Genomic DNA, 15,523 nt, shown 5'->3' with positions numbered 1-15,523 from the left:
AACTCCCAAGCTTTCACAGAGAGCATGGCAGTACTGCAGCCACCACTGCTGCACTGCAAGCTGTGCACCGAATAATGAAGATTTATGAAGGAGTCTGTCCTGACTGCATCTCAAAGAAAAATCACTCTTGTGGTCTAAGTGCTCCTTCTTTCAAACTGTATTCAGCAGAGTTCCACTTGCACACTGGATTTTAAATAGTGAAGTGGCAACTGCAACCCTCCTGGGCTACTGGAAGAATCTATCAGGTACAAGGCTCCATGACTGCTCTGAGGCATAGTGTTTACTTGTACATAGTATCTTTATGGGATCACTGATGAAATCCACACTACCACCACTGTGACTGTTTCAGAAACTGTGCACATTTCTGAAGGAGATGTCACTTGAAAGCCAGTAGGGGCATGAATTTTAACGAGTATATTGGGTTACCCATTTGAGGTATTCCCAGCGATGGGACAACCTAACATTTGGAATAGCAAGCAAGAGCTAAAAATAAGAAGAGTCACTATTCAAGATCAAAATTTGGAAAAAGCACAGCACAGCACATGATTTGTCTCCTGTAATAGCATAAGTATTCAAGAAGAGTATACTTGGGTTAAACTGTTTCTTCAGATGGAGCTCCAACACAGGATTCCCTTGTAACAATTATCATTTTGTCAGGGATAAGTGGTCAAAGTTCTTTCTTTCCCAGCCAGACTGAGAACACGTGGAAAGACCATATTTAAAGAAATAGGAATAAGAGGAAAAAGCTGAAAGGAGGACTGTCTTTTGATGCAATTGAATGTGATGCTGTGGCTCTACAGGGGCACAGTTTTTCAGAGCAGTTTGCAAATACACAGTAGGTCTGGAAAAACTCCAGGTGCAACTATATGGAGAAGATCTTGCAAGAGTGCTTGAAATGAAACTACATGAAGACTGTTGAAAGTGTATCAAAATCTGTCAAAAGCCAAAAATGCTTGTGATGCAGCAAGGGGCTGAGGATGTTGAGCATACGGCCTGCATGAAGGGCAAGCTGTGCCAACTGATATATCTCCATGAACACAGCTAAAGAGGGGATGTCATCAAGAACTGCATGAGAAAGGAGAACTAATTTAATGTGATGGCATTTTGAAGTCATTATCCAGTCTAATGCAAAAAACTTCACAGCCAGGTGTAGCACTCACTTGCTGTGTTGTGAAATAAACTCTGAATAATCACAGCTGAGTTAGCAACTGAGGAGAAAACTGAAAAGTTTATCTTGGCTCACAAAAATGCCTCAAGTGTGACTGTGACTCAATCATCTTGAATTGATAAGAACCAGCAGTAAAGTTTCTAAGCTGACCTCTTCCGCAGTGGAATCCATCAAAAGTCTGATGTGTTTCCAAGCATGTGGGTATTTTCTTACTACAGCCCATTTTTGGGAGTTTAAAATAACACCATTTTCCCTGCTCCTAAGTTTCAGACACTCAGATCTAATAAAGCTATCTAAAAAGCAGGACCCCAGATAGTCCAACAGCAGCTCCCAGGCCCCAGTCTGCAAGCTTCTACCAAGCTCACTGCTATTCTACAACTGTCAGATCCCACAGCTCTGCTTCTCCCACAGCCAGCTAGAATTAACATAAGTCTGTGTTACAATGAGAGCTTTAAATACTAGTTTTCTATGGCAGCAAATGGAAGAGGTGGACACCATCTGTCAATTTTTTTTTTAATGAATCCTACCCTAAAGGAAACTTTATACAACATCACGTTTTACATGTTGTGCCAAGATTTTACATTTCTGGTAATTTTTATGCTGCAGAATTGCATGTCCTCAACTGTACTGAGGCTACGAAACTTAAACTCACTCACATGGTTGCTTCTTTTATACCATCCTTTCAAATCTAAGTTGAATTTAACCAACATTCTGGGAAGTGCATAAGAGCAGCTTTTCATGTTTTCTTTGCAGAGTTAAAAAAACAAATCTCCTTAATTTGATTATTGGTCATTTGTAAAGGATGTAAGATGGGATAGATCCCTCCCAACAGCTGGCAGAATGGAAAAAAATTTGACCTCACTTCCTACTTTTTCCCCATTTTCAAAAGGTGAGGAAAAATTAGAGGTAAACACACGTTCTCCCTCTACTCCCACCATGAGAAATACTTGTAAGTGAATACAGCGTTACAAGGGAAGCACCTCGTTATCCCATTCCTAGAAAACTTCTTGTGGCTGTTGATCTTGAACACAATATTCTCAATTGTAACTCTTCTCTGTATTCCCACTTTCACCTTCTACTAGGGCTTTTCTGAATAATTTCTACAAAACTTCACAACAGAACATTAGACAGACAAGGGCACTGAAAAGCAATCCATTTCTCCAGTTTGCACTCAGCTTCTCTTCCCGTCTTACCTCAGAGTATATGCTGTATCGGTAACAAATACTGTCAGAAGAACATGGTACCCACCCATTCAGGCTCACATTTTACATTATACTTTCTTCAAGTTTCAGTGAACATCTTTTTTTGTGATTGCTTCTGTAAGATTTACAGTATTTTTCCGCCAGACTTTCCTAAAACATATTGCCTCAGTACATTTTCTTTCACTTCAATTCTGTGTTGTGGACTACATGGGTAACAGAAGTTGAGAAAACTGCAGCACAACACAGGTGTGAATGATCATTAAATATCCCTTTTTCTATATTTAAAGAAATTAGTCAGAAATTTGTTTCTGTGAGGCTGAATATCATAATTTTAACCTGTAATTTACTGAAATACTCTTTACACTGGGTATTTCTTCAGATGCCTTGAGAAATAACATCAGATTGCCAGTACTAGATATTGTCACTACAAGTTAGTCAAGAAAAGTTATCACCACAGATGGTACAACGGTTATCAGCAATTTTACTGAAGTACTCCTCTGCTTCAATACAACTGAAGTGTAAACAAATAAGTGCCACAATTGGAGCTCCAACATGCTATGAAATTACTGGTTCACAGATGTTTTCTTCAGTAGTACAGAACTGATGTTAACAGCTTCTCTTAGCAAACTTTCAACCAAACCACAATTTTCTGCTTGCCAAGCATGTCAATAATAAGAGACCATCTATCTCCTGATTATTTTACTTTCACATTGTGAAATCAAAGCAATGGTAGGGCAGAGCACTATAGTTTTGCCAATAAGGCCTCTCTACACTCAGATTTCTGATCAAGCCATGAACAGTCATATATAAGTTATGATATAAAGTTCTATTTACAAGAATTCGGGTGGAGGTTGGGCTCTTTTCATGGACAAGTGAAAGGACCAGAGGACACAGTTATAAGTTGCACTAGGGAAAGTTTAGGTTGGACATTAGAAGGTATTTCTTCACAGAAAGGGTGATTAGCTATTGGAATGGACTGCCCAGGGAGATACTGAAGTCAATTGTCTCTGGAGGGGTTTGAGTAAAGACTGGATGTGTCATTTAGTGCCATGGTCTAGTTGACATGGCAACATTGGGTCGTAGACTGGATTCTATCTCAGAGGTCCTTTTCAATCTTGCTGATTCTTTGATTAGCTTTAGTTTTTCAGGATTTATGACATTAATCAAGAAACAAACCAGGACTTTTCAGAAATGTCCAAAGGCAAACACCACATGTTATCACACAAAATCCTGAGGAGGTCTGGTCATCTGATGTGGACCCCTTCAGATGTCACAAAAGCAGTGTAGCAAAAAGCAGCACACCACACCAAGACATTTCTCAAAAGTTAAAAATATTGTCACTTGTACCATCATCAGGCCTACATATGAAAGCAACTCTAATTTTTCATTAGTGTTTCCTAAGCAAAGTGTCAACTTGGATAAATTGAGTTTAAAATACACTGGGCAGAAAGGCAATAAGAAGACATCCAGAAAGCCATAGGGGGAAGTATGTGCAAGACATGGAGTCTCCAGAGGAAAGCTGCTGACTGGATGTTCAGCAGGACAGACAAACTCACTGTAACAGAAGCCAGGTTTGTGTGGTCAAAACCTGGAAGAGATGGGGAGATAGTCTAGAAATGTCACAGCACACCCCCAAGCCTCCCTAGCCCATGTCCTTCAGGAAGGAGAATGATCAGTCAGTGTTGGTTCATGTCATACACTCTCTTAGGACAGGGACAAAGACACCAGCAGCTCTTCTAGTCAATGACACAGATGAGTAGGGAGTTCTCCTTTTTCACCCACAGATTTGGAGTTTGAGGGACTTTTCACATGCATGCCACACAAATATTTATGTATCAAGCTAGTGGCAAAATCAAGGAGGAAATTCTCTTACTACAGTTCCCTCATGGTGATGAAATCACAGTATGTGTACACATCCCCTGTAAAAATGCCATCTTATTACGTGCATAGTATAAATTCAGAGGAAAATTATACTGCTTCCTCTGGAAATCTTGTTTCCTTCACTGCAGAAGTTGAAAAAGGTAGAGTAGAAAAGGGTGCTGGGAAGTCAGACACCAATCTATGAACTATTCTTCCATGCTTCTAATTTGAGAGCCACAGAGGATTCACAGCTTTCCAAATGAAATCAATCAAGATGTGCTTGGACATAAGTGATATGTAAGTGCTACATATTCTGACACATTAGTTATTTTACCTTGAAAAACAAGACTCTTCAGGTGGTAGGTACCTTTGCCCTACATGTCCTGATTCTCTACCTGCAAAAACAAGTGCCCTTTCCCACCTTTCATTTTAAAAGAGCTAGGAGGAAGGGAGAAGGCAACTACATACGTGAAGAATCTGGCATAAGGAATTTAACAACATTGTTTTCAAAGCCTAGTAGTAACTGTGTGCAACAAAGGAAAAAGAGACAGACTCTTTAAGAATGAAAATCATACATTAATAAATATTGGCTCAGTATACAAGCACTTTCTCCAAGCACACTGGAAGTACAATCTTTTATGAGGAGAAAAAGCCCCAATATATCATTATGCATGACTGCAAGGAGAGAAAGATCATCAGGTTCTCAAAATAGCAAGAGATGTGTTTTCAAACACTGTTTACATGCAAAACTCTCTATATGTGTATTTTCACCAGTTTCTAACAGTGCATGTTTTCATACTGGTTCCCAAGCAATAACGCAGACAAAACAACAGTTAACATTCCATACCTTGATTATTTCCACCAACTGATCCACACCACTGTCACCTGGAAAGATCGGTTGTCCTAGTAACAGTTCAGCCAATACACAGCCTGCTGACCACACATCTAAAAAGGGAAAGGTGGAGGACAGGGAAAGGTATCAGTAAAATATACATATTAAGCCATTCATAAAAAACCCAGTCATTTCAAGATACTTACTTTATCCTTTGCCATGTTTGATAGTGTATGCAACACAGCTAAAAATAAAAAAAACATTCCTATACTAACGTTACCAGACACGTATAAAACAACATAGGCAGACAGTCTTAGAAGTCAAACTGTGAGATAATGAGAACTAGAATATCATGTTAAATACAGTAATATACTGACTTTAAAACTTACACATGCAGGGAAAAGACCATAGAATGGTCAAAATACCATTTGTAAATCGAGAATTTCCCCAAACCCAGTGTTGGTTTAAATCACGTTGATCATGAATTATGCATAGGTATCATCCAACACAATGGCTGATGCTTTTACTGTTTCTGAGTGTTGAATAGACTCAGTTCTTCATACATATATTGAAAGCATACATGCACTGACAGATGAACCAGTACCGCAAGTATTACAGGTATCCTGAAGAACATGATGATTAAGTGATCTGGGAGGCAGCCTCTCTAACCACTCACTGTAAGATCTAATCTTTATCCCAATTCCATTTGCCAACGTGGATGACCAAAAGAACTGCAAATCATAGATCACAAGTCAGAAGCATCTGTAGAAGAAGCCTTTAACTAATATTTGTATGTACACCAAAAGCCTCAAGTAGTCCTTACGAGCTATTCCTGCTTCAAGAAGAAATTTTTTACAATCTCTTGCAGGTGTATCTTCTCAAATAATTAGGCAATTGAATATTACAGAAGCAACTTAGGAATGTATCTAAGTGTATTACAGAATACATGCATTTTATTTTTGGAACGTAATTAAGTAAAATGAAAACTCTAACAAAGCAAATGCAGTAAACACTGTTTATCAAGTGCTTGTGAGACTCTAATGTAATTAGATTCACAGCAAACAAATGGGATTTTAAGCTGCTCAACACAGGAGAGGTATTGTACTTGGATGCAGAAAACTGCTTTTCCCCAAAAATAGATTCACTATACGGTTTTCTAGAAAGTCATCAATTGTTGCATAAATAGCTGAAACCTTACATTAAAATCCAATCTCAAACAAGCAATCAGCAACAGAAGATCTGTAAATCCTGTATTATAAGGAAACACCCCAAAAGGGAAAACCCCTTCCACCCTTGAGCTTAAACTCACACCAACTTTTATGAACAGTCAGTAGCTTTGGCCCCTAGAAGAATTTATCTCCTGAGGCCTGTTCCACCTGAGATAATCTATACTAAGGCAGAAATCCTTATTCCCTCATGCATTTAAACTATGTTCCATCCCTGGAAGTGTTTGAGGTCAGCCTGGATGGAGCTCTAAGCAATCTGGTCTAGCAAAAGGTGTCCCTGCCTACAGCAAGGGATTGGAACAAGGTCATCTTTTAAAATCTGTTCCAACCAAGGCCATTCTATGACTCCATGGTTCTGTGAAGCAGGATATACACAACTCTGCCAGTTATGGCTAAAGGTCTGAGTAAGGGAAACATCTCTGACAGTTTTCCAAGCCATCTATTATCACTTTCTCACAACCACTACAGAGTGGTGCAAAATAAAATAAAAAAAAAACACTTTCAGGAATTTAAGATTTATAGCAAAATAATCTGCATGTTAAAACAGTTTTCCTTGCATCATTTCTAAAGGAAAGAGTGAGAAGGCTATGCAAAAATACTTCCCCTCCTCAAGAATATGGTTTAATTGGAACATATAGTAGGACAAACAGCACTGTCATTACTTCAGCTTTTGAAATTATTCACTTCCAAATCAAATGGATGCGCTTTTACCTAAAGTCTTGCTACAAGCACTGCAACAGGGTATATCCTAAAAGGTAACTACTTACAATGTAAACAGTAACCAGAAATAATCTGAAGTTTGAGTCTTGAATTTCAACAAGCAAACATACAAGATAATGCTTTTTAATCCTTTAGTCACATTTAATAAAAGCTGATATGGCCACTGAGGTGCTAAGATCTGTTCTGGACAGCAAGCTAAGAATAAATCATGTAAAAATTGTTTAATTGCATCTAACTGCTAATCAATGTCTCTCACTGACAGCTCCTGCTGTTGGACCAACATGTACAGCAAAACCATTATGCAAAGCATCACTTCTTGTGTCTCCCATGCATATTGGGTTCAGAGGAATTACACAACAGTTCAACAGATAGCATAGATTTCTTCAGAAGTATTAAAGAGACAGATTAAATGTACTAGGCAGTCAGAGCACTGTAACTTAAAGGTTATATATAACAAGGAAAAATATTTGACAGAATATATACAAACACAAACCTGACAGGAGATAAGTAATCAATCACAATTCACTATTAAGATTTTGAAACTATGCTAGCGTTACCTTTTTCAGATTAGACTGTGGCTATTTTAAAGTATTTTAAATAACCTTCTGGTCTGGCTGCTCCATGAAGCTGGCTTTGTGCTGGTTTTGCTTTTCCTAGTTTCCTTAAATGCTTTTGCACTTCACCAGCATATTTCAAGTAAGAGCCTATTTCTGTAGGGCGAAAGTCTCAAACCCAATACAAAAATTTTATAAAACAGTGGGGAGCATCAGTGTTGCTGCCAAGGTGAGGAGGGCTCAATCCCTGGGGGAAGAGCTGGGCTTGCCCCAGCCCTGCCAAGGTGCAACTGCAAACAAATCAAACAGTGTGCACATCCTTGTTCAAGAAGGCTAAGCACAAACAGCAGAGGGCACATGAGGAAGCTGAGGGCATCACATGGGAACAGAAGAAAAAAAAGCAAGGATGTAGGTCATGGGGAAATAGGTGGCAATAGCTGAGGAATACTTGTTGCGTTCCTGCTGGGTTTAATCCCTCAAAAATACAACAAATCCACCAGAAACCCATGCATTAGTTCCTTGTGCACTGAAATGCTCCAAACTAGGGAATTTACTGTTTTGTTAGAAGTCTATTTACTTTTCCTTTATTTTACCTGCTAACACTTTAAATATACAGTGAAGTAAAACACACAGACATTTCAAAATACCCATCTTTTTTTCAGGGGCATGTAATTTCACCAATTTCTAAATTAGGACTTGGGCAATGTTCCCAGAGCAAGGAAGTGAACAAATCCTTGAAGCATTCTCATCAAAACCCAGAAAATGGAGGCTAACTTAAGCAGCTCCAAGGAGGAACAGGAACAAAGCACAGTATACACAGGTATTTATACAACTCTTGATAAGCAATGCACAGAAAGAACAAATTAAGAAATTTCAACTCTGCTGAAACTTGATGGAATTCATGCCGTTGATAATTGGCATTCATTATTTCATTGACTAAAATTTGGTTCCAGGATAATCTGCTCTTTGTATCCCCACACCCTTTACCTCTTGCATTTTAAAATTCATCTACCACATCAGGAAGGTAACATTTTTCCTGAAGCCTGAAGTAAACAAGTACTAATGTCTGTATTTAAAGACATGTTACTTAAATGAAGTGATCAGTTTTTGACACTCCTTTACAGACACTATTCTGTCTTAGTACAGTCAGAGGTAACTGCTATAGATTAATATGTGGTCTAACTACCTGCTCTCAGAGGACAGGAAGCATCTTCTGAACTATTTCCTTTCAGTATGAGCAAGTTAATTAAAGCAAACTAGGACTCTCATTCACACGCTTTAAATTAGCTAATAAACAAGGTAAGAGAGAATCTTAAAAGAAAATATGTCAACAAATGCCCCTTACACCAAACTAGTTGGGACAATGTGAAATTTTAGGAGAAAATACTGAAAGCTATTCATTTTAAGAAAGCAAGCAAGGGTACTTTCTTCATACCTTCAGTGAAATGTAGTCTAAGCAATACGTAGAATAAATACAACTACCAGGCAACAAAAACATTCAAATAAGCTTATTTCAGATAGTTTTTCACACATTATAATGGTAACTAATGTCATATCTTTCTCAAAGGACACTTAGACAAATACCATTATCACCTAACCTACCTCCATTAATTTAAACATAAAAATTCATCTAGCCTCTTGTACAACAAAACTTTTCTTAAATTTAGTTTTTACTACTTTATTGATCTTCAGAGCTGTTAGGTGGACTTTGTTTAGTAATATAATCTCCATAATGCCCTTGCTTTTGAATGCATTCTAGCATAGAAGGTAAGAAAACGAGTAATTTTGTTTAAATCAGGAAGAGGCATCTGGGAGGACCACCTCCTTAGCTTTAATTCTATAAGCGAGCAATGGCCATTTTGAGTTGGAAATTAATACCCTGTCCACAAATTTCACTTTTTCTGATCTCAAACTCTGTCTTTCCAAGCTGAAAAGCTGGCCCTCTTCTTCACAGCACAAGCACCATTCATTGTATTACACTGTAGCTCCTCTAATTCCTTATTTGGAGGACATGGAGGAGGAAGAGAGGGGGGAAAAAAGGTTTCTCTCATTCACTTAGTAAAAATTAGGAACTTCATTTATCTGATGCTTTATGGAGCATATTTACCTTCCTACTTTTTTATTACCCTGATCTATTCATCTCTGCCTCACTATCCCTTCATCTTGATGGATTTCCTCCACCTTGGAGGGGACTCAAAGTTGCTGCTCTGGAAACTGTGGAAACAAACCAAGAGTCAGAAAAGCAGCCCTAGGAAGTCGTAAAATGAACAGATTCTAGTTGCCAAATGCCAGACCCCAGAGCAGTTTTCATTGCTGCTTGCCTGAAATGATATTTGGGATGTCAGAACAAGAGCAAATTCACAATTACAGGCAGGTGTGCTATGTCAGTGGAAGTTTTGCACATGAAGCCACCACAGATCCATGAATTGAAGAGAAGAGTAAGGCTGGAAGATGAAAATGCTTGAAGACACGTTTGTTCCAGTATTTGGAACAAAAGCTAAACACGGGTATCTCTATTCTTTTGCAATGAAGAGATTAAACTACAATGACAGGTGGTAGAGTAGTTCAGTAAGTTAACACACCTGCTTACTTTCAGTGTTGGAAGTTGCCATTTGAGAAAGAAGCAAAGCCTTGTCACTGGCAACAGTTCTGGGACACACCTGGTGGTGGTTCTTCCTCAAGAAACTGAGACAGGCTAACTACACATGCCTGCAGAAGAGCTTCTGCTCCAGGCTGCTGAGGTGAAACACTCGTGCTTGCTAGGAAAGTGAATGAACAACTTCATGACACTTATTTTCGGACTCCCCAAGAGAAGCCAGCAGCAGTCACGCGTTGTAGCCACCATCTCTCCCTGCCAGCAGCTATAAATGCTCCCTGTGGAACACTCCCAACTCCTGCCAGTGCAGTGGTGGAGCAAACACACTGAGACCAACAGCCCCTCATTGACCAGAAGCACCACCAGGATCTGGTGAGCCGTCCCCTGCCTCACCTCCTCACTAGGGGAAAAACACCAAATTGAGGTAAAGCTCAGCTGCATAGTTTCTTTCCATACAAAAGGAGCACGTGGCAACAGGAACATCTGCACCCACCACTACTCCAGTGCCTGTCCCAGGACAATGTAGGGGAATGTGGGCAGCCATCCCAGGGTTTTTCAACAGCAGCATCACCCACATGACCAGCATAGCCAGAACCCTGCCATCACAACATACTCTGGGATGCTATAACACACAGCCTAGCAAAGAAGAAGCCTCAGCCAAAACACTGTCAAGGCATAGCCAAAGGGATTGGTTAGGGAAAAAAACAACAAACCAGTCCCTCACTTCCCTCCCCCCCAAAAAAACCCCAACTGATTAATAACAAACTCCTGCAAATCAACTGCAGGAAGTAAAATATGTCCACTCCCTGCAAGCTTTAGGGACTCACACACACACACTTGCAGAATTCATAGCCAAAGGTACACAAAAACCTAAACTGTACAAGCTACGAAGGCACCCAATTGACACATTTGTGCCTGACCACTGAAAAATCCTGTAAAGTTGTAAGACAGGCACACATCAGAGCTATTATGGGTAAGGACCTGTAGCTATTTGTCAACAGTGACTATTTAAAAACTCAAATAGGTCATTTCCCAGGTCATTATTTTAAAAATAGAGTTCCAGGTCTGCTGGAGGCACTAACTGCAGTAAATGTGATTTGATGCTACTCTTACTATGGTATATATTTAAATGCAGCACTAATGTGGCACTTTAAAGAAGTGTTACAAACATCGCACCCCTGGCTCAGTTATTTTTTAAAGGACCTTTTGGGTTAGACTTGAAGTCATGCACTTCAACGAAACAATCAAGATCCTAGAAGTTAAATGCAAGTTCACAGTTTGTTGTGACATCCATGAAAAGACACATCCTGGAACCAACTGCTACACTGAAGAGAAAGTAATGTCACAAGGACAAATTCATGTGTTTAAAGACAACCTGGATGAAGCCAGACAGCCTAATGTATCTCCTGGTTACAATGCTAAACAAGATGACCAACAACTGACATGGTCATAATGCAGCTGGCTGTGCTGTCAAGTCTTAGGCCACCAAGTGTCACTGCCTAGTCTTAAAAAGCACTTCTTGCTCAAAACTACTTCCAATAGTTATCCTATTGCAGCGCATTATCATCATAAGCTCTGCAGTAACATTAACAAACAACAAAAGCCTTTACCAAAAGAGCTGAAAGCCTTGCAGGTAATGTAGGAAAATTTCTACTTAGAACACTCTTTGGCTTTGTATTCTTCACTGATTTTACTTTTACCGTAGTTTTACTAGAGGATATTTAACTGAGGGAGAAAAGATCCCTGTAATGCCTTTACATGTAAAGCTTACTTTTTGTTACCACACACACACACACAGGTGATTCTTATAGAGTGATAAAGGATTCCCTTATTCTTATAGAGTGACAGTGGGAAAAGGTTGTTAGGCTAACAACTCACAAGAAAAGCAAGAACTAAAAAAATCAAGCATGCCAACATATAAGTTTAAAAGGCAGTATTACAATACTTAAGCATTTCACAGTCCCCTATACTCTGAGCTATGGATTATGCACTAATAATTACATGCTCTTTCCCTTCTTTTAATAAATCTCTCCTTGGCTGCTGATTGGTTTTCCAACAAGCTGGATGAGTTTGGATGAACAATCCCACGTGAAACAAGGAAGAGTTCTCACTATGCACCATTGCTGCCTGGTGCCTAGCAAGAACTAAGGAATATGTACAAACAGCAGCCCTTAGAATTTCTAACATTGCAGAATGTTGTGGAACTGTAAAGCATGTAAAAGCAATTTATTCCTGCTCATCTCCCAAATCCAATGAGAAAAAAGTAGAAAGTGGATAGGACAGGAAGGAACAAAGGAGTATTAATTCTCAAGCAATTCAATGCAAATTTCAAAGAAAGGACTTGGAGGGACAGGTGGGGATTTTTGGCACAAGAAAGTCAGAACAATGACTGAAATTCAAGATATTTTTGGAGGCAAGTAAAAAATTGCACTTTCAGAATGGAATTTTTCTTAGAACCATTTGAGAGACCAGCAAGTAAAGCAACAAAAATGGAAAGCACAACTTAAAAAAGGGTTTGCAGTTAGAGCAAGATACACTTCACAGGCTTATCTATAAAGCAGTCTCTCCTGCTGACACATAAAATACTTGTTTTATGCAGTTATCCTCTGAAACAGGAGGTCGCAGTGCATTCTGATAATGCAGCTGAGCCTATTAGTTCCCAGCTGGCAAAAAGATATCAAATGGGATCAGCCACCTTCTCTCACTCATGAGCTCACAACACTTTGCCTTTACCTGGGCTCTGCTGCTTACTGCACTGCACAATAATGCTGATTGCACTCACTCACACAGCAGGAAGTTAACCTGCCAAAATCTCTTGTCAGTTGATGCTGAATCAGCAAATTAAACAGCAAACTGTGAGAGCCAGGGTATCCAGGGGCAAGAGCAGGGGTGGGGCTGCCACTTTTGGCAGCAGCCAACAGTAAGTTCTGCCCTTCTCTCTTTATTGTGCCATTACTTTCCCCGGACTACTCTTGGTTCTGCCTCTTTTTCTTTAATAGGTTTCTTCTTTTCTTTCATAGGGAGGTTTGCAAGAGTTGCTACAATACGTACTGAATAGTAACTAATGGGAAAAAATTAGTGAGAGCAGGGAAGCCTTCAGGAACGAGTTGAGGTGGGGCTTTTGTTTCCTTTTAAGAACTGCCAAGTTAAAACAAGACAGCCAGCCACTGAGTTTCACACTAGTTCAAACATAGTAAGTTTAAATATACTGGTTATAATCATAGTCTACCAAGAGTTGATCATGATCTCCAAATCCTTTTGAAAACATTAAACCTTGCCTAAGTGACTCAAATCCATAAGCAAGGTAAAAGGTTCCCCAATATTGTGCTGAGAGCCAAATCTACTCTCTTTTGCACTGGAAATCAGAAGGAGCCCAGGTAGCATTTTGACTGAAAAACTGAAGTTACCAACAACCAGCCAACACACACTGTTGTTCATTTCCAAGATTTTTCATTTTGCTGTTCATTTTTAGTTGCCTGCTGTAAGAAAACTTGGCTGTTCCTGACATCCATCAAACCTCCAGCTTCCCTAGTGCTTCCATGACAGAGCTATGTGTCAGGTATATGGAAAGAGTTCTTTGTGTTCAAAATTAATGACTAAAGGACAGCAAAAGCTAGCAAAATTAATTGAATTAGAAGGACTGCTGTACACAATATATTAAAGTTGTTAAGAGAATTTAAAGTGAATCATTAGGCCACACTTACCTCCCCCTATAAACTCTTTACTAAAAGCCAAGTAAATAAATTACAGACTTATGTCTAAACCATAGCACATCAGAAGCAGTAGGTGATTTTATACAGACATTCCGTACAGTTATTTCAAGTTATTAAAATGCTTTTCTAGATAAAAATCTCATACCTACTTTTAAACTAAATAGCAACATTACAAGGATTTTTTTTTTCCACTTGTAATCAGATTTCCCCTCTCTACATTGAAAAGGTCCCTTTCCTAGTGTAATTGATGCTGAAATCCTAAAAGGTGTAGGAAACATTTGTATTTCTTTAAACAGTGATACCCAATAATTTACAACCAAATTCAGCCCCTGGGGATTATATTTGAGATCTCTGGGAACCTTTACACTTCAGTACTGAGGCAGTTGGTACAGATTTCAACCAAATGCACACACATACCTATACTGGAGGTATAATCGGTGGCTCCAAAGATCAACTCTGGTGCCCTGTAGTACCGAGAGCAGATGTACGACACGTTGGGTTCTCCACGAACCAGCTGCTTTGCACTGGAAAGGAAACAACAGTATTTCAGTAATGAATGCTTTGCAGAATTAATGAATTGCTGTGCAGACCAACATTACGCTTTGGCACTCTTCACCCATTCCCAATTCCCAAATGTTGAAGTACAATGTTCTTCTAAACTGATGCAAACTGACTCCTTGATTCACTGTGAAATCAGTCCAATCCACAAAGCATTTACCTTGTATTGGGGACAGCACAGGAAATTCCAACTACGATCTAGGTGAAAAACGGGGTCAAATTTTTGGATGCCAGATGTCTTTTGCCAGATACAAAGGCTTGTTTACAGTGGAAAAGAAGACAGAAAACAATTCAGTCAAATGTAGTCACCATTTAAGGTTCAAAAGCTCTGGATACTCATAAGGACTGAGTGGGGCATTTTTATTTGTTTGCTTTTTTGTTTGGTTGGTTCTATCACAATATTCTGCCACTTTGTTACTTTAGAGAGTGTGGTATGAGGTGACAAAGAAAAAGAAAGCCTTTGCCATTGTATTCACATGTTAATGGTCCACGATTAACATGAAGGTTTCTTTTATATTGTAATCGATCAGCCATGAAGGACCTACCCCACAGTACTGCCTCAATACTTCTCTTTGAAAGAATCCAAGAAAATAATGGACCACAAGAATACATTACATTGGGAATATGAGGCTATGGGCATATTACACTTCTCTCTTAATTAACAAGTGCTAGACAAAAGGGAGCTGGAAGACAAAACTTCCCATTTGGAAATATGACATTCACCTAAATAGTGCCAAACACTGCAGAGTCGCAAGTCAGCCAAATCCAATGTTAGCTCTCAGACACTCCTCTCAGCCTTTAGCAAAGAACTTCCACTACCCATTTTTAAAAGTCTCAGTTTTTCAGTGTTCTATATAGAAACTACAGTTAACAAATTCCCACTGATAAAAAATAGTAAGTATTCCCTTTTCATGCGTTGTCAGTTTTGAGCTTCAGCGTAATTCCTATTTTGTTCCAACACTGGTGAGGTAGAGCTGAGGAGGAGATCCTGAGGCACCAGCCCTGGCGATGCACTGCTTGAATAACGCCCCCATCTGACATTCCCACTTACTATGGCCACGCAAATTTAGCAACAGCAGCTTCTGTGACCTTTC

General features: G+C 39.3%; 1 protein-coding gene across 2 annotated transcripts in view; it reads right to left on the bottom strand.

The window, feature by feature from the left end:
• Nucleotides 1–15,523, bottom strand: part of GSK3B (glycogen synthase kinase 3 beta) — a 148,198-nt gene that overhangs the window by 36,868 nt on the left and 95,807 nt on the right. For both annotated transcript variants that reach the window (XM_015629537.2, XM_015629543.2), the window contains exons 6-7: nt 14,289–14,395; nt 5,078–5,175 (exon numbers count right to left, since the gene is read on the bottom strand). In XM_015629537.2, the coding sequence (XP_015485023.1) occupies nt 5,078–5,175; nt 14,289–14,395 (205 nt within the window). The remainder of the gene's footprint in view (nt 1–5,077; nt 5,176–14,288; nt 14,396–15,523) is intronic.

This window comes from Parus major, chromosome 1 (genome assembly GCF_001522545.3).
Source record: "Parus major isolate Abel chromosome 1, Parus_major1.1, whole genome shotgun sequence".
Lineage (NCBI taxonomy): Eukaryota > Metazoa > Chordata > Aves > Passeriformes > Paridae > Parus > Parus major.
This window is presented reverse-complemented; position numbering and strand designations above follow the sequence as displayed.